Source organism: Medicago truncatula, chromosome 2 (genome assembly GCF_003473485.1).
Source record: "Medicago truncatula cultivar Jemalong A17 chromosome 2, MtrunA17r5.0-ANR, whole genome shotgun sequence".
NCBI classification, from domain to species: domain Eukaryota; kingdom Viridiplantae; phylum Streptophyta; class Magnoliopsida; order Fabales; family Fabaceae; genus Medicago; species Medicago truncatula.
The window spans coordinates 15,348,641-15,368,497 of NC_053043.1; the positions used below are offsets into that span (position 1 = coordinate 15,348,641).

General features: G+C 33.9%; 2 protein-coding genes across 5 annotated transcripts; both read left to right on the top strand.

Annotated features, from left to right (window-relative positions):
• Positions 1 to 143: 143 nt before the first annotated feature.
• LOC11437640 (histone-lysine N-methyltransferase ATXR7) lies at positions 144 to 14,795 on the top strand. 4 transcript variants are annotated; one of them, XM_024775794.2, is made up of 19 exons: positions 144 to 282; positions 1,011 to 1,682; positions 1,777 to 1,893; positions 2,909 to 3,229; positions 3,329 to 3,646; positions 3,723 to 4,034; positions 4,106 to 4,561; positions 4,696 to 5,152; positions 5,236 to 5,385; positions 5,534 to 5,958; positions 6,050 to 6,172; positions 6,823 to 6,903; positions 7,614 to 7,667; positions 7,805 to 7,956; positions 9,019 to 9,062; positions 9,505 to 9,677; positions 10,595 to 10,713; positions 11,568 to 11,738; positions 14,024 to 14,795. In XM_024775794.2, the coding sequence occupies exons 2-15, from the start codon at positions 1,149 to 1,151 to the stop codon at positions 9,038 to 9,040; spliced, it is 3,522 nt and encodes a 1,173-aa protein (XP_024631562.1). In that variant the 5' UTR covers positions 144 to 282; positions 1,011 to 1,148; the 3' UTR covers positions 9,041 to 9,062; positions 9,505 to 9,677; positions 10,595 to 10,713; positions 11,568 to 11,738; positions 14,024 to 14,795. The 4 variants fall into 4 exon arrangements, with proteins under 4 accessions (XP_024631562.1, XP_024631559.1, XP_024631563.1 ...); XM_024775791.2 differs by lacking the exon at positions 14,024 to 14,795 and having other exon boundaries at positions 11,568 to 12,638; XM_024775795.2 differs by lacking the exon at positions 14,024 to 14,795 and having other exon boundaries at positions 4,112 to 4,561; positions 11,568 to 12,638.
• A 2,245-nt stretch (positions 14,796 to 17,040) lies between these two features.
• On the top strand, positions 17,041 to 19,380 carry LOC11439122 (uncharacterized). Its single transcript, XM_024776095.2, has 3 exons — positions 17,041 to 17,808; positions 17,901 to 17,968; positions 18,056 to 19,380. The coding sequence occupies exons 2-3, from the start codon at positions 17,966 to 17,968 to the stop codon at positions 19,028 to 19,030; spliced, it is 978 nt and encodes a 325-aa protein (XP_024631863.1). The 5' UTR covers positions 17,041 to 17,808; positions 17,901 to 17,965; the 3' UTR covers positions 19,031 to 19,380.
• Positions 19,381 to 19,857: the final 477 nt, after the last annotated feature.

The following is a 19,857-nucleotide window of genomic DNA, read 5'->3' on the forward strand; positions in this document are numbered from 1 at the left end:
ATTATAAACCACATTCATCATTAAATGAATAAATTTAAAAAATCAATTTCACTCATATTTAAAAACGGAGTATGCCATAAAAGGGGTTAAAAAAAATGATAAATAACAAAATAAGAACGGGTGTAGTTATTTTTTAAGGAAGTGTAAGGGTGTAGTTTGTGACAAGGAAAAGAATAAATAAATCAATAAATAGTTTTGATTAAAATTTTCCTCTTTATCTACGAAACCAAATCCACCCAACCCCTATAACAACCTTCATCATCGAGATTGTGAGATCCAAAGGTTTCTCCCTCAATTCCGTTCATCTTGTTTCTTTCTGCGTAGTTATTACCACTATATTCCAATTCTCTTTAATTAATTTTGCACCACTTTCGTCAATTTTGAGCCAATTGTAAATTTTCTACCTTTTTTTTATCCCCAATTTTATGTATCACCTTTTGTTTTATCTGAAACCCTAATTCAATTGTTCTTAATGCTTTGTTATAATGTTTATTGTTCAATAGAATTAAAAATGACTGTTTATCTTTTGTTTTTTGATTTGTCGTCGTTTTGCTAGAATTTGTAAGGTGTGTTTGGATTGGTTTATTTGAACCTATTCACTGAAAAAATCACGCGTGAGACTGTTTGGAAGAACTTATGAAAATGTTTTATAACTTATAAGAAAAAAATTTAATTGAAAATTGTATTTTGTTATAGAAATAGCTTATACATAAGCGCTTATCTTGATGAGAGTTTATGCTATAAGCTATAAATTAAGCTGTTAATCCAAACAGGGCCTTGGTATGTTTAGTTAGCGTTTTACACCGAATTTGAACAGTTTAGTTAGTGTTTGTGTTTGTGTTCAGCATTTTGAGACATGTTTTGTGTTTGTTTGCTGCTCTTAATTTCATTATTATGCCACCAAAGAGGGTAATTGCAAACTTATATTTCAGGGATGGTTTCTTCATTAGTTATGATTTGTGAAACGTAGCTGATCCATGTGTTGTTAATAAAATCTGTTGATTTTGCAGCAAATCAACTGGAGCAAGCAAGAAGTGTGAAAGGTGCATTTCAGATATAGTGCCTCAATTGCGCCTCGATTGGTGCAGGAGACTGGTGATAATAGCTCTTGTGGCAATATTGATGATAAAGCTAATCCGAATTGTGGAATGGAGATGAGCTGCCCATCAAATGTTAACAGCGATGTCTCCGTGTGTTCTACTAGCACAGTTAATATTTCACACTCACACCAGAGTTTCCGTGGCTTTGTGCAACAGCCTGATTTTGTCAGTGGATGGATGTATGTGAACGAACATGGACAAATGTGTGGTCCCTATATTAAGGAGCAGTTACATGAGGGCTTAACTACAGGTTTCTTGCCATTTGAGCTTCCTGTGTATCCTGTGATCAATGGCACAATAATGAACTCTGTACCGTTGAATTATTTTAAACAGTATCCTGACCATGTTTCCACCGGGTTTGCATATTTGAGCATGGATTTTTCTAACGCAAGGATGTCGAAAAATTGCTCATCTTCTTCTCAGGATATGGTAGATGGGCAAGATAGGTCTGTTGAGCTTGCTGCTGTTATGGCTGTTAACCCTGATTCAAAGTCTGTTTCACACGTCAATGACTGCAATAAGGAATCCAATCATGTGGATTTAAGCTCAGAGGCATTTAGCAGGATAATTTCTTCTCAGATGGTAGTGCAATATCTGTTCTCTGTTCTATTAAATATGAGTCAGTTTGACATATCTGTTGCTTATTCTGATGGGTGTGTATTGCTTTTTATTTTAGTTGGGAGGAGAATGCTGTTGGCTTTATGAGGATAAAAAGGGTATGAAACATGGGCCACATTCCATTTCAGAGCTGATTTCCTGGCACCACCATGGATATCTTGAAGATTCAACAGTGGTAAGATGCAATAATTCATTCAGTGAAATAATATATAAGTTGCAGATCTGGTCCAGGAGAGAAAATGACGAGTTGATAAGTTTTCTTAAAGCAATTATGGTTATCATCAGTTTTACTTTTATAAAGAAATGGAAGGCTACAATTTGGTGTCAACGAATCCGTTGCATCTGGTGTCAACGAATCCGTTGCACCTGGTGTCAACGGATCCTATTATATATATATATATATACACATTTCATTTTAATCAATGGCTCATAATTAATCAAATCAAGTAATCGTGAACCCTTTTGGTATACTTTAATTTCGCTCTTTACATTTTTTTGGTGAACAAATCTCATTCTTTATCATTAGTAAAAAAAAAATCTCGTTCTTTATGATATTAAGTGCAAGTTTATTGTATTGATAAAGCTGAATGGAGGTATTTCAAGCAGACAAATTACCATGAGAATGGAGGTTTTTTTTAATCTATTTTCAAAAGGATGCTTATGACAAATGATTGTAAAATTCATATTCATGGTAGTTTTTTTTATGATGAATAATTGAAATAAACTTGTTGAAAAGAGGATCACAATGATGTTGGATTGCCTTTTGAATCTTGTGATAGATAAAATCAACACTTTAGTAGACATAGATCAATCAACACTTTTTTATTCATTTTTTTAATTAAATTTCTGGAAATTTCATCTACTGACAATTGACTCAGAAGATGCTGTTAGGTTTGTAACTCCTTGAACTACGAATAAAATCTGGCTGTTTTCAATATTGTGGGATAACAAGAGATATAGGGATAATTTATCAAATAAAACATTTAGAGAAGACAGGGATAATATTGTGCAAGTTTATAAGTGCTTTTAGACTGGACGTTAATTTTGTCATTGCGGTGCTTGTCTATGGAAGAAATATAAACCAATTTGTTGGAACATGACTTTATTGCCTATGTTTGTCACTGGGTTCTATAAAGGAAGTGCTTTTATTCTAATACTCATTCTTTTAATTGATTTATATTAATTTACAGATCTCTCATTTTGACAATAAGTATGGAACCTTTGTGTTGCTGTCTGCTGTAAATGCAATGAAAGGAGATACATGTGGAACCATCTGTGGATCAGATTCCAAAAGCAATGGAGTTGGTGATGTCATGAACTTAATTTGTGAAATATCTGAAGACATTTCTTCCCAATTGCACACGGGTGTAATGAAATCTTCCCGTAAAGTTGTGCTAGATGGGATTATTGGCGATATCATTGCAGAGTTTATTACTGAAAAGAAATGCAAGAAGCAAAAACTTGAGTCTGCTGATCAAACTTCTGAAACTTGCACGTTGAACAATAAAATGGTAACCTTTACTTCCCTTGCAGTTTTTGAAAACTTAAAATTTTGTCTTTTGTGCTAAATCGTCGAATATTTTCTTTAACAGCCTATTTTTTATGTGTAGATGAATAAAGGTGCTTCCATTCCAAGTGAGCCTGCAGCTTCCCGTATTTTGAATGGTCAGGCCTGTCATGAAATTTCCAGACCGTCTTCAACGAATGTTAAGTCAGTTGGAAGCATTGAAAATTTTTGGTGGTCATATGCTGTTGTTCGTAAAGTACTTTTTGATCATTCCTTGCAAGTCATGTGGAATGCAGTGTTTTTTGACACGGTGACGGAGGTCTTATTTTCCTGGAGGAAGAAGAAATATTGGTCTCATCCTAAGCCTCAATCATCTGTCAATGAATCTAAAGATTCTGTCGAAAAGTTAAAATCAGAAGCTGTGAGTACTCAGTGGCTTGCTTACTTGAGGTTTTTGCTTTAATTGTACCTATAATAATTTAACAGTTGATGTACAGTTGGCTCTCGGGACAGGTTCCTCTGTATGCAATGTTGAGGCTGATATCCAGTCTGGAGCTATGGCGACAGAAAGAGATTGTCATCCTGAGTTACTTTTATCTCCTAATAACATTAAAATTGGAAATATAGCAGAAGGTCAAAGAGTTTCATGCAGTTATGGTAACTCTGAAGATTTGACACGCATTCTTGAAAGTGTGGAGAATGAGCTTCACTGCTCTGCAAAGGCGTCTTTAGCTGATTATGTTCGAAGTGTTGTTGAAAAGGAAGTAAACCAATTAATTCCTTCCCCAGAGAAAGACATATTTAGCGAGGTAACTTTAATACGAGTGTTCATATTCTTTTTATCTACTTAGACACTATTTATTGAAGAATCCTGTAATAGTTGCAGGTTGATGTTAGTGACTGCCGTATCTCAAAGATGGTTGCCGGTAAAACATCTGTTAAAGAAACTCTAAGTGACAAGTCTATCGATCCTGTGAAAAATGGAGACTCAATTTGCGTCCCTTCATCTGAAAATCATATGTCCGATGTATTCTCAAAAGCATTTCAAGAATTGTGTGGACATTTAAATGATGTGGTTGATGATGAGGAGATTGGTGACCTACCACCTGGATTCGAAAAGAACTCAATATTCCCACACTGCAATTCAAAATTTCGACCTTCAAGAACAGTTGAATGTAATCCTAAGATTACAGAATATGTTACAGCTGCACTGTGCAGACAGAAGCTGCATGATGAAGTTCTAAAAGACTGGAAGCTGTCGATTCTTGATTCTACATTTAAAAAAGTTATGTCATCATGTACGATAAAGAAGAATTTACAGTCTCGTGGTCATGGGGTAAGAACTTCGTTTAATATATATGTGAATTCAAATGCTGAATTTGGTTTCTCTGATGTCAGTCTTCGTTATTTGATTTTATTTCATCTCATTCTTGTATCTTGATTTATTTATCATAATTTTATAATTCTTAGAAGGGGAAGTCGTTCAGTGCAAACAAGGAGCATTTGAATGATGCTACTTTGGGACTAGGAAAAGTGAAGGAAGGCACAAAATTGGGACTAGGAAAAGTGAAGGAAGGCGCAAAAAGTTCTGGAGTTCCTCTGGCGATTGAAAAGTATACGTATCACCGCAAGAATCTGTCACGGAAAGAGCTTTGCTCCTCTAAGCCCGTTGTAGACGATAATTCAGGTCCAGGGAAGAAGCCTTTGGCTAAGTTAAGGAAAGATGTTTCTGGAGATGTGAAGGAGAGTGCAGAAGTTAAAGTAACTGCTATTAAACGTGGAAAGGCTAAGATGATTAAAGGGAAGAAGGATACATCTTCTAAGAAGAGCTCTCCTGTCAATGTCGATAATAGCTCACCCAGTGTTCAATTATCCTTGAAGAATAAAACTTGCCAGAAAGTATCCAAGTTTGCACATACAGTTCAAAGTATATAATTTTCCTTGTTAAGTTGTCATTGCTTTTATGATTATAACTTTCGTAGGAATAACAACTATCATTTTGTTTTTCAGACGGTGTTACAGATGTTCTGAAGTCTAATAAAAAGAGGCTCTTGGTGTCATCTGATAATAGTGTTGGTATGAAGGTGGTTAAAAGAAATAACACTGATGTCACCATTCAGAGGAAGACCACTGGTCATATCTCCAAAGAGAAACTAAATGGTAGGTTTATTTATGACATATTCCTACTGGACTCTTGTTGGTACTCAGCTTCTTGTTCCTTGTTGAAACTTACCAGATTGATGTAAAATGTCTTATTAGTTTTCAGGATATATTTATTTTGTTTTTGGTTTGTTATTGCCATATGCAGCGACAAATACAGTATCAAAATCCAAAAGAAAGCATCAGCCAGATGGTGTTACATCCTCTCATCCCGCAAAGGTTTTGAAAATTTCAAATAGCGGTGCAAGTCTGGAAGCCAGCAAACAAGTAACTGAGGCACGGAGGAATTCTGCTAAATCTAAGTCATTGGATTTGTGTCCTAGATCTATTGGATGTGCTAGGACTTCTATTGATGGATGGGAATGGCATAAATGGTCTCAAAGTGCTAGTCCCACAAGTAGAGCACGTGTCAGGGGTCTTCCGCGTTTACAAAACAAGTTCATAAATTCTGAAAAAAATCCATCTCAGTTGTCAAATAGTAAGGGTCTTTCTGCAAGAACAAATAGGGTGAAGTTACGTAACCTTCTTGCTGCAGCTGAGGGTGCGGATCTTCTGAAAGTGCCTCAATTGAAGGTGATTGAAGAATGAATGTGTTTTTTGGTCACACTTATCTAGCGCATTAAGGATAAATCAGATTTCAACTACTATATTTTGCTTTTTTCAGGCACGGAAAAAGCGACTACGTTTTCAAAGGAGCAAGATACACGACTGGGGTCTTGTTGCCTTGGAGCCAATTGAAGCAGAGGACTTTGTCATTGAGTATATCGGAGAATTAATTCGTCCTCGGGTATAAACAAATAAATATTGTTCTAAAGTTGCATATTTCAAGGCATATCATGCTGGTCTGTTTTGCAAGTAAATTTTGACTTTTATACTCATACTCATATATAACAACACAAATAAAGTCAATCACATTAGGCAGATTTTAAAAAAAAAATTTAAATAATATTTCCATTTTTTATGTGTGAATATTCATGTCTAGGAAGATGTGTCACTTTTTACGTATTTCATTCCAAGTGAGCACCTATATTCTGGGTGCAAGATTTATTTATTTTTGATAAGCTGCAAGATTTTCTTTCGAAAGCTTTTTATTTAGTGGTTTCTTTTATGAAGAATGAATATTTTTGATGGCTATAAAATCCGTAACTTGTTCAGATTATAATAATTAAGGTGCGCTGAAACTAAGGAACTGAGAATATAAGGTAATCAATATGCACAGAAAAGAAAAAGAAAAATAGTTTATTTCTGTACTTATTTTTGTTGTTATACATATCAACAATCAATCATTAAGCTTGCCAGGTTTTCCAATTTGCAGTTCAATTCTTGGGTTGACAAGTGACATAATCAATTTTGTATTCTTAATGCAATTGCTCCTTTTTTTTAAAAAAAATAAAAAATTTATTGATAAATTGACTGACGTGATTTTATCCCTTATAGATATCTGATATACGTGAGGTTCAATATGAGAAGATGGGAATTGGAAGCAGTTACCTTTTCAGACTTGATGATGGTTATGTGGTTAGTATGTGTTGTAGTATTTTTTATGTTGGAAGTTTCTTTGTTGGTATCAAATACCTATACTTTTTTTTGCAATTGAAACAATGAAGTTAAAGGACCAAAACCTTGTATGAGTTTTAAACCTACTGGATTGTGTTCAGTCTTGAAATTTTTTGTTTTGAAAGTTGATGAGAAGTCACAGACCTGATCAGGTGTCTATGGTTAGACATTAGAAGGTAGATATGTACACTCGTTACTAAAATCTCGTATGTTACTTGACCGAGTAGATGATTCACTTTTTGTGCAACTATGGTTTGAATTCAAGAATTTGGTAAAGCACCATGATTGCAATGGGTTTGTGGGATGATTGGCTTAATTTTTAGTCGTGGTTTTCTTAATCTGATCACAGGTTATTCATGAGAACATTATAACCACCTGACCTTGTTAGTCGTGGCTTTCTTAATCTGATTGAAACTATGGTTTGTAATGCATGGATTATTTGACTCTTCTAGACACATTTTATACAACAATCCTTCCGGATACATGGTCACATTTTCATATGGTTGGTTTTTGCACTAGACAAGCTTGAATAATACCTAATCTGCAAAAGCTTATGTAAATGGAATATTAAGTTAATTGTATTTTTTCATGTCCTTTAATTATTATTTTTATTATGGTTAATCTAATGATTACATTGAAGTAATATATTTGCTTTTCCTGTCCGTGTGTAGGTTGATGCTACAAAGAGAGGTGGGATTGCACGATTTATTAACCATTCTTGTGAGGTACTTATGCAGTAATATTACATGTCAAAATGCATGTGTGTGTGTGTGTGGGTTTGTTTTTTGTGTTTGGGTGTATGCTTGTCTCACGTCAACTTTTGATTTCACGTTCGTCCTAATTTGAACCGAACATTTGGCAGCCCAACTGTTACCCAAAGGTTATATCTTTTGAGGGTCAAAAGAAGATTTTTATATATGCCAAACGGCATATAAATGCCGGTGAAGAAATTACATACAATTATAAGTTTCCCTTGGAGGAGAAAAAGATTCCCTGCAACTGTGGTTCCAAAAAGTAAGATCATGACTCTTAATTTTTTTAGCACAAATTTCTCTTACAATTTTCTTGGCACTGTTCCCAGATATTTGAATTGCATTGATTTAATTTATTATACGATGCTTGGGCACGATGCGAGTATTGGATCCGTATTGTATACATCAATATGTCATTCCTTGAAACAAGTTGGCAGATGAGTGTTGCATTGGATGAGTGGATATATTAGAAGCGATGAGATCATGAACCAATGTAATTTGATGGTAGTTTTGGTAGCACCTTTTGATGTGTAGATACCTAAAACTTCCCGAAGATAAGGTTTTAGTCCTGTGAAGGAAGGCCAAGTGACAATCCTGTGAAAAAATGGATTAGATGGGGCTAATTGATCAAATGAAAGTTGGTCTGATTAAATGTGGTGGAGAAAAACTGAAAATAAAAAAAGGGCAGCCTGGCGCACCAAAGCTTCCACATACGCAGGGTCCGAGAAGGGATCCCACTATTTTGGTATATTGTACGCAGCCTTACCCTGTATTTTACACAACAGGCTGTTTCCGGGACTTGAACCCACATGATCTTTCAGCCATGTAACAACAACTTTACCGTTCCGCCAAGGCTCCCCCTTCGGAGAAAAACTGCAAATAACTTGAGGAAAAACCATCAAGAAGGTCCAATAAAAAATGGGTTATCTGATTTTTTTGTTTTAATGAAATACAATTTTGTTTAATTCATCTCTCCATCTCACTTTCGACACTATCATCAATCTTCCTTCTCCCTCTTCAATTTTTTTCTCTCGCTTTCTCTCTCTTCTAACTGAAGAAGTGGTTTTCAAAAAAACAAACTGAAGAATATGATCCATTTCAGTTTGGTTATTTTATAACCCTACAAAACCTATATAAGGTTGGTTTAGTGGTTGAGGTAAGGAAGTTAAGGAATGGAGTGATAAGGTGGAAAAAAAAGGCAGCTTTAGTTTTTTTTATAGACATTTTAATAGGATCAGCATTTTATCCAAACTTTTGGATGAAATAAAATGTGAAAGTCACCTTGTTTTCTTTCTAATTGTAACGTTTATGCACTTATGTGCAGGTGCCGTGGATCAATGAACTAGGCAGTTATTAAGACTGATACTGGTATGTGCTTCCTCAGTCTGTGCATTGTCATGTATCTTTATTTAATCCTCCTTTTATGACATCTTTATCTTCCATTGATTCAAATGTTGACATTTCCCTCTTTTTGATAACTGATTAGTTGGATACAATAGATGATTATAATTTATTCTCCCCCTTTGTTAATAGCCAGTCCTCCTTTGCCTTTATGGGGTCCTCATTTTCCTGACTTCTTTGACTAGGGTTTTGTTCAGTGCATGCATTCAACTCTTCAAACATGTCTTTTTGGTTTCAAGTTTATCAAGCATATGTTGAATATGTTAAATAATGTTTTGGAAATGGGCATACCTTAATTGTGAATGTTCAGTGGAGAGAGAAATATGCTTCTTTGTTTGGTACTTTTTGTCGGAAAGAGTCATTCTTCTTCCATTGGTACGCAATCTTATTGTTACTGTCCTTCTTGCAGGATTATAGTCCCAAAATCCACTTTGTATGCTGAAGATTTGAAGACTGTTACTGTATACTACACTAGATAGTTGACATCAAATTGGATGAGTTGCAGCAGTGCTTGTTTACACATGCCTTGTATGTTTCCACTTGCTTAATATTGAGATGCAGCAGTTGACATCAAATTGGATGGTACGCAATCTGGTGTTCGGGGGTTAAATATTACTTTTTTTAATGATGAGCATATTATATTATTTTTTTTACTGAATATGGACCTCATGTGGATAGAGACTGGTGATGACCAAAGGAAAAATATAGGGGAATAGTTGCATAGATTAGTCTCCTCTGTTAAAGAACAGACTTGTATTGTTCATTTGGTGTCTGCTTCATATATGGTTTCTGCACCATTATCACAACTTGCATTAGTTATCCTTCACCAAGTGGAAGTTTTGTGGTTGTTGACACAATGAAAATCTTTCGGTACCGATCTTTTATGTGCCCTGTATCTTATGATGTTAAATGTTCCGAAAGCTAATCTAGATTCCAACTACCAATAAATGCATGTTTCTCTCACATAATTCAGCATGCCTTGATTTTTTTATGATGGTAATGGGGCTAGCATGTCACCTTACCGTAACTGTCACTACACCGTGATAATAGGATAATCTGGGATGTAGCTCTAGTTTCAAACATCTTGTATAGTATGTTTTTGTAGTTTCTGACTATTTTTCTATGTAATTGTAAACTATTATGGAAATGATTCATTGAAACGTCATACATGTGTTTAAAGTGCAGTTGATGCATGTCTAGAAGTTTAGATGTTTTTGATTGTCAGTTTGCTGTTAGGTAAACCCGTTTATTAAACTATGTAGCTGTAAACTATTATGGGAATGATCCATTAAAACGTCATACATATGTTTACAGTGCAATTGATGCATGTCTAGAACTTTAGATGTTTTGGACTGTTAGTTTGCTGTTAGGTAAATCCATTTATCAAACTGAGTATCTGGTGTTGGAAATAAAAATAAGAAATGTAGCATTATAAATTAAACTAGTGCCGTCTAGTGCATGAGTTCTGGGTATTGATTTAAAGTGTTGTGGTGTTTCAGGTAGTTATGGATCACCATTGTTGACGATAGACTGAACTGAATGCTATTGGTGACTGATGTTGCCTACTTGTTTGGTGATGGCATACCTAACTTGGGCATTCTTGTAGACAGTTGTGGCAGTTGAGTTTCTCCTCTTAGAAGCTGTAAATAATTTTTTTTTCCATGTCTAAATAATTTAGTGAAGGAATGATTTGGTACAAAAGATGCCTAATTCTTTTAACGAGTAAAAAGCTTTGGAACATTAGTGCATGCTACTCAATTACTACATTGCAAATCTCAAATCCCTCTTCTACTTACCCATTTCATTCTCCTTTTTTGTCCTACCCTCCTTGTTTCCATACAAAGATTTGATTGAATTGTATTAGTAGTTGCGGCTGAATAGGTGGCAACTGCTCGATCGATGTATCTACAGGCCAACAATATAATATTGGAATTCCTGTTGATAAGTGAATTGTAAAAATATTAGACGTCCATATCAACCTTTTTTAACAGTCAATTGATAAATATTAATGTGCCAAAACTTGTTTAGGCTGCATGATGAGTTTTAAGGCAATTTTTTGACACAAGTGAAATCACTTTCCTATAGCATAAAGTGGCAATTCTTTTTTGGGCCTGGAAAACCATGCCTTAAAAAAATTGGTACTCATGCATGGTGTCAAATCTCCCATTTACCAACGTTGGGAAATTGGTAGGATTTCTAGCAAAATGGTTTGCAATTGCCAATTGGGTAGTTCAATTTCATGTTAATGATGATTGGTACGAGTCATACAGTAAAAATAATTATGGATATTGTTTTTTACTCTAATAATTATTCTAAAAACAAGAAACTTTAAAATATATAAACTTATTTGTGGCCTATTTTAAAATTTAAAGGTAGATGACATGTTGGTTTGCCAAGTGACCATATTTAATTTATGTTCCATGTTTTCAATTCGTTTATTTTGCTTCCCACCTTCAATTCCTGTTGTTGCAGGACTAGCTCAAGTAGGAAAAACTGTTAGGTCGCTGAATTGGATTATGCTTCTGGTATGTTTCTCTTTCTGCCCCTTGTTAGAGTCATTCCTGGCCAGTTCTTTTAATATATCCTCCAGTGGTTCCCTCAGTCAACTCATCAAATAAAGTGAGCACCAGGCAGCAGCTAAAGGTATTTTAAAATGAATTCCTGGCCAAAACCACTACCATTTTGGATGCACGAAATGTCAAAAAAATGGGTAGGAGCAGTGGCTTTAGGCTTTAGCTTTGTTTTGTTGATTGGTTTCTTATATTGCTTTATTTATTTTAATTCAGAACTTCTTATCCTCACAAAATTACTAGAGCGAACTCATTTCAAATTGTTCTTTACTAATCAATCAAATCATTTTTTAATTTAAATAATACCAGTAAGATTAACAAACATAACTCTATTTTACATGTTTTCTTTAGCATTTACAAAAAATGATTTTTTTTTTTGTTGATAAAACGGTAATTTTACAATAAATACTGAAGCTTCTTGCATTTTGATTTTTCAAAGGGATAAAATGTAGAGATAAATTGGGATAAACGTTTCTGAGGGGTTTGCACGAAAAAACAAGTTCGAGATTGGAAAACTGGGTATTTAGCACGTATAAAATTATGAATACAACGTCACTTTATGTTGCACTCCCTCCATCCCATATTTTGAAAACATTCACGAGATAAATCCAACATCTTATATGCCATCATTTGTCTTTATATATTAGTAGAAAATTATGGTTAAAGTATGTTATGTGGATAATGCACATGGTCAAATTAGATCGATTAATACGGGACAGAGAGAGTACAGTGATATGTTAAAATCAACATCATTTCTTTGAAAATAATCAACCAATTTATTTTTATCCTTGGTGTATTTGTTTTAGTAGAACTGGCAAACGGCATACCTTTGAATAACAAACTATTTAATACGGTAAAAACTTTTCCCACCTTCAAAATTAGCCTGGATATACACTTAATTGATTGTGAACCTGTAGTTACATGGGGAGAAATTCAATGGAAGAATCCAAGTTTTTTTTTTTTTTTTTTGAAGTGAAAAATTTAAGTTAGTCCCAAATTTATATCTTGCTGTGTTAGTTGTTGAACAACAACGTTTACAATAAATCACCATATCACATTAAACATACATATATCGTTGCTTTGTATCCACCATTAAGGACCTGTGATATCATTAAATATATCATCAAAACACATCAACAATGTTTAAGAAATGTGAATTCATAGTATGGTATGATATATCAAAGAAATGTTTAGGGACATTCACTCTAACATTCTCTTTTCAACATACACTCCCTTTATAAGTTAAATCATGTAGATTCCGCCGTTTTATGTTTGGTCCATGTTAACAATGGTGAGACCTACATAAATTGAAAAGTGAGTGTTCGTAAATAAAATGAATTTGAGGAATATAGGAAATGAAGTGGAAGTTTTAGAGAATTTGAGGAATATAGGCAGTGAAGTGGAAGGTTTAGAAAACGATACATGCAAAAAAATATTGTCATTGGATGAGCCCTATGTGTGTGTGGAATATAATATGATCGAAGTAAGATTAAGATGATATTTAGATCAAGTGGTAAATCTATAGTAGTGGCAAAATTGCAACCAAGTGACGTCTTCTATCTATTGGATTTTAGGCATAAATGAATTGAAATTAAATAATATTTTAAGGTCATGTTACAATAAAACATTGGGGTAATAATCATTTTTTGTCCCAGAATGTGTAAGAAGTAGATCAAAATTCTAAAATAGTTTCAGATTGTGCGTTTTGTTAGTCAAAATAGTCTGTGGCGCTAAATAATCTCTCAATACTCACAATAACTTTTTTCATATAGGGACTGAAATGATGATAAGTGAGTACATATAAGGACTCATATGATAATAAGTAAGTATATTGAAGTACTAATAAGACAATATTAACGAAGTATTTTAATGTCAGAGACTATTTTGACTAGAAAATGCACAATCAGAGATTATTTTGAAATTTCGATACATTGAGAGACGATTGTGATTAGTCGTTACACATTTAAGGATCAAAATAACTATTACTCCGATTGACATTTGCAAAAAAAATTGTCTTGGAAATGTTCTCTTTGTGTATATCAAGATAAGACGAGAAAAACACTGATTTTGTGTAGTCCTAAAGTGTACTTTCAGACAACTTATACCATTTGAAAGTATACTTCTAAAAAAAACGAAACAGTGAAAGTAGTACTTTTACATTAGTTCAAATTTGTGGTGTACAAGTGAGACAAATTTTGCATCATATACCAGCTAGTTTATGATTATTTGATCTAATAGTAAAAAAGACACTTGCTTATGGTGCAAAACCATCTTGCTTGTACATGACTCACATGGTTTTACCTTTCCATTCATTACATTGCATCGCTTGTTTTGATTATTGAAATTTCCCGTTGGCAGGCAACATGTAATGTGGAACGATGAGACCCTTTCCTCAAATGAAAATTCGTCAGCCATTGAAAATTAAAGAAAACAAAAAACTCAAAGCATGTATGGGCATATAGGCGGTTTAGTTGAAAAACTCATCCTAGTGCACGGTTGCATTTGTTTGCCCTATGGAGGAACATGAAAGCTCTATGCTAACCAAAAAATGAATAACGTGGTGGTCTATGACACATGAGTGTTTCTTTGAGGGGTCAAGACCGACAGAAGAATGATACTGGGTTTGATGTTTTGCAATTACAATGTCCATCAACTTAGTGATTGATACTTGTTTATCGCTTCACTCAAACAAACAATGCTTATACACATGAAGGAGGGCTAGTGTGATTTCGCAATTAACTCCGCCTGTGTCTCATATATGATATAAACACAGCCGGTCCCCAGCCCGGACAAAGGAGGAGGGTTGCAATGCGTTTGACGAAATTTAAGCTTCATTTGACTTATTAGTTGTTGAGAATGGCACACATTAGATAGGGTTCATATAAATATAATTTATAAGTAATAGTAACTGTGTTTTGCTTAGTTGAAATATATTTGTCAACTAGGAAGGTTTGCTGCAGATATATCATTTGACTTGTTGTATTCTTAAAGTAGTTAGGAGAGTATAGAATGGTCCAATTTAGGACTGATTTTTAAATGATATTTTTTGTAAGTCTTATTATATCAACTGTCATAAAAAATTGATCAATTATGAATCATATCATATGACACATCCAGTTGAATTTTAATATTTTGTGATCCCAACTCAAAAGTCATTTATTTAAAAAGTTAAATATATTTTTAGTTTTTTTTATAAAATACCAATCATTCAAATATAGCCTCTAATTTTTTTATTATTATTTTTAGTCCACAACTTTTAGCAATTGCATGCAATTTTAATAAAAGATGTGGATTAAACAGGAATAAAATTGTTGTAGGGACTAAAGTTGACTGAGGAGTATTTTATAGGTATTTCAAAATTTATTTAACCCTTTTTTTAATGTTATACAATCGAATCATTCACACGTTTGGGTGCCTCAGACTTGCTAAAAAATAAAGGATATGACAAGACAATTTAAATTATATAGTATTTGATTTGTAAAACTGCTTCAGAGACAGGACAAACTAGAGGCAAGACACATGACAAAAACATAAATTTTTGTCCTTTATCAAACTACATCACAACTTTTTGTTCCACATGTAAGTTGTCTAAAATACCTAGTTTGGAGAAGAGATGAGTTTGGTACTTAAACTGATTGTTTTTGCATTGTTTTGTTTGGTCTTTTAAAGCATTATTTTGCATTCTTACGTGACTTTTAGTGGTCTTAGTAAAGTCATGTAATGTTTAAGAAGAACATTGACAATATTTTGGTCCAATGGCACAATAATGGGAAATGCAAGAATATTGCAATTCAGGTTGGAATATTCTACACATCTCCACTTCTATGGTTCTTTAGCTAATGAACCAACCTTGTCCATCAAAATTTCCTTCCAAACATCTTCACATTATTGTACTTGGATTGGATTGACATTTATTCAAGAAATTGTTCATGTTGGCAACAGCCTCTGTCTTTCACACATCTTCACTTGCATTATCATTAGGCATGTACACGTCGATTGTTTAATTAAGGATCATGAAAGTAAAGAGGTATGTAAGGTAAGGTTGATGGGCAAGGTTATTTTTAGTGAATGAAGTGATGATGTGTCTTGTTGAAATTTTTAGCTAACCTGTGGTTTGGAAGCCACTAGTTTACTCATATTACATATGTTTAACTTTGCTTATGTAATATTGTTGCAATTTGATATTTTGTTATTTGTTGAATTTTCAATAAAATTAGAAGTAATTTGTGTTGAGAAATTACTTACGAAATTTAAAATAAGTCAAACTAATCTCTATTATTTCTAGTGTTACTGGAAAATACTCCCATGCTTGCCACTCTTCTTCCATTATGCATTTTCAAATTTTAAAGAGTTTTTCAGTTGATATGCGTCTACCTAAAGCTTCAAAGAGATAATTGTCATTCTTCTTGGATTAAATGTAATATTGATGAGGTTGTTAGAGGTCGTCAATTGTCGGGAAATGATTCTCTTCATTTAAAAATATAATTTTGACAAATGAAAAGGATTCTTACTCCAATTGTGATGGGCATGGTGCTTGCGGTAGTATTATAGAGATAATAAGACCACCAATTTGAGTTGTTATGTGCTTAAATTTGGTATTACCATTTTTTTTAATGTGAAATTAATGTTGGTATTACCATTTTTTGTCAGTTGTTCTACCGTACGGTCAAAAAATCGAGTGTACCGATGGTGCAAGAATATTGATTATATTTTACGGTAAAATGTAAAAAAAAAAAAAAAAAGTATGATTTTTATAAAAATGAAATGATATTTTTTTTCCTTGCAAAATGATATTTAATAAAAAAAAATATTTATTTCAATCTATGGTGTTACCGTGAAAATTCCCTTCTTTTTCTAGGTGTGACAACGAACCGATTAATTTCCCCCAAACGTTACAACTACATTACTCTGCTTGCGCCGTCGTCCATCCATCTTCCCTCTTCGAGATTACGGAACACCACCACCGCGACGGCGGAGGATGAACGGAACGGCGGCCGAAGTTGCTGTATTCGCCGACACAAATTTGGGCACTCGCATCGCGTTCAATGCACCTTCCCACATTACAGCCGGAACACTCAAAAGTAATAACAACCTTTCGATTTTATTCTCTTGCTTTTAACTTTTACTCATTTATAAATTGGGAAGTTTTTGTTAATACAATTTACATGTGGTAGATGGGAAGTTTTTGTTATCGTAAATTGTATTAAATGACTTGTCATTGTTTGCAAAGTCACTCCAAGAATTCCGATTCTATTGATATAGGAAAATGTAAACTTTCTGTTATTCAGTTCTCTTTACTAGACTATGGCTTTACGGGGGGATTTTTTTTTTTTATATATTTTTTTTAATGTTATTAATCTTCCTCAGCCTCGGGGAATACAAAACACGCTTTAGGAAGAATTTTGAGGATTAAGGGGGTATGGAAGATGACATAGGTTGTTATTAAATCCTCTATTTAATCTTTCCACGTAATTAACACATAGTATCATCATGGGAAGAGTGGTTTTGACATTGTATCATCCATCTAACTGTCCAATAGAATCAGTTACTTAAGAAATCTTCTTTGGTCAGTCTGTATGTAACAGCCTTCTGTTAAAGACTAGTTCTATTAAAGTAGTTATAAGATTCTGTTAGCTTGCAAGGCAAGCCTGATTGTTGTATGAATAGTTCAGTTGCTATCATAATCTGTATTTTCAGTAGATTCACTCGTAACTTTTATCTAGATTATCATGCATTCTCCAGATTGTAGTTTACCAAGATTGTTCTAAACCAGTACAAGTTTAGCTACTTAAGGTGGAATGTTACCCTTAAGGGCCTGTTTGGATAAACAGCTTATTTGCAACTTTTAGCATAAGCGTTTATACATGGTAAGTGCTTGTGTATAAGCTTGCATAAGCTATTTTTATAGCAAATGATAAAATAATGTTAAATTATTTTTGTATTTGCTATAAGTTGAAAATCGTTTATCATGGTAAGTGCTTGATAAATTGGAGAACTTATGAAAATAAGTTGAAAAAAACTTATGAAAATTGCCATAAGTTGTTGTCAAAAGTTCTACCAAACAGTTTCACAAAACTTATGTCAATAGATAAGCTCAAATAAGCCAATCCAAACAGGCCCTAAGTCCTTCACCTTCCAATTTGGTTAGTTTCTTATGGCCTAATGATATGTGCTTTCTGCTTTAGCATGTGTCTTTTGTGAGTTTAGCTAATTTGATGCAGTTATTGTTATGCAGGAGATTTTGAGCAGGTGCATTTCACTTGTTTACCAGACATAGGAGAGATCCAAGTTCATGGATTAATGGTATGCGCTTTTTCTGTTAGTACAAGTCTTTTGCGAGTTTCTGCTACAATGAGTTTGTGCTGATCATATTACTGCATATTCTGCTAGGTAAAGCGAAAATCTTGTTTCTACTACCTACCTGATTCACTTCCTATAAGGTATGTTTTCCCAAAGATGAGAGAAACATGGTTTCTTCATGTGGAAGTGGGGCATTTAAAATTGCGACTTCATAGTTTACCCTGTGATGCTGCTATTCTTTCCAATCATCAAGACTTAATGACTTATGACTGTGAAAATAAGACAAGATGCAACAGTGAGGAAAAGAGACAGGAAGGACTCCATCCATGTGCCTATCTATCAGAAGAGAATGAAGCTATTAATCAAGTTTTGAAGGAAAAGGGAAACTCTCATGAAAATTACAAGCAACATACAGCCAGTGGAATGCCAGAAAGACACTCCTGCGGATTTGGAGACAAACCCACCAGCACGGTCAGTAAGAGTCAATGTCCGATACCAGAGAATAAAGATGAAAATTTGGTTGAGTTGCGTGCTAACTCAAGGCAAGAAAGTCCGAGTAAAATGTCGACTCAAGTGATATCAGTCTCCGGTATAATCAATAAGTATTTTTTAGGTTTCAATGGCATTGACAATGACAATTTTAGCTGCTCTTCAAACTCCGAGGTTACATCAAGAGCTGTTCGTAGTGAGATTGAAGTTCAATCAAGCACCAGTGCACAAAGTTGCTATAAGAGACAAATTGATCCATTGCCACAGTTCTCTCCCAAAACACCTCCACATGTTCCATTGCATGTTGACTTTGTTTCCAAAAGTTCAGGTAGCAAAACTAGGAGATCCAAAGTTAAGAAATGTAGCAAACCTAGAAAACCCAAAGCTGGGAAATGTAGCGAAAATAGACCATCCAAATTGGGGAAGCTTTTTCTTTCAGCTTCAAAGAGTCTTGGGGTTTATAATACTAAGAATAGTCCTGCACTTTCTCTTTGTAAATTCAAAAATAAAAATCTACTAGAGCAAAAATCTCATCCTAATGGTTCAATATTTTCTATTAGTGACAGTGATGATTAACATTACTGTAGTGTAGACCATCAAAAGGGTGTAAATAGGTGATGTGATCAATTGCTTTGATCTGTTTATTTTGGCACCCACTTTGGAAATAGCGACTTCCTGATTTAACATTACCATGGGGGCATTGATAGGAAAAAGTTGTAATATTAACTTATTGATCAGGAAAGCAAGCAGATCAGCAATTGTTTAGCAGTTTGTTACTATTTTGTTAGCACAATATGAATCTTCTTTAGCTGCCATTATGGTGCAGCTGGCTACAGAGGACCCAAGTCCATTTTGTTACAAGGGTATCAAGTTTTTTTATCTCCAAAATCTTGGTGCAAAGTAATGAGTAATGGTGTGATTTTGAATTGTTAAGTCAATACTATCACTATGTCTAGGATTGTGCTCCTCTATTAGACATTTATCAGATATTATTTTATTTGCTTTATTGTAGTATTTGCATTCCTCCTTCTCATGCATGCAAGGTATTTTATTTTAATAAATTGTCTTGAATTATGTGTGTAACAGTGGTGATATTTTTTAGAGGACTTTCGATTATTTGTTTGAAAAAACACAATATTAGTGCAAGTGTTTGAATATAAATAAAAATTGAAGGAATTCCCAATGCCTCAAAAGCAAATTCAAGGACAACGTTAAAGACATTTTTGTATATATATAAAAGACGACGACTCTTTTTGCTCCATTTAGATAACAACTTATGTAAGCTATTACACATTATCAGATATTTGCGTTTGGATGTACATGAAACATGATTTAAAACTGGTACTTTTCAAAATCTAATGTGTATAATGTATTGTCTCTATTTTATTTACTTAAAATAAGAT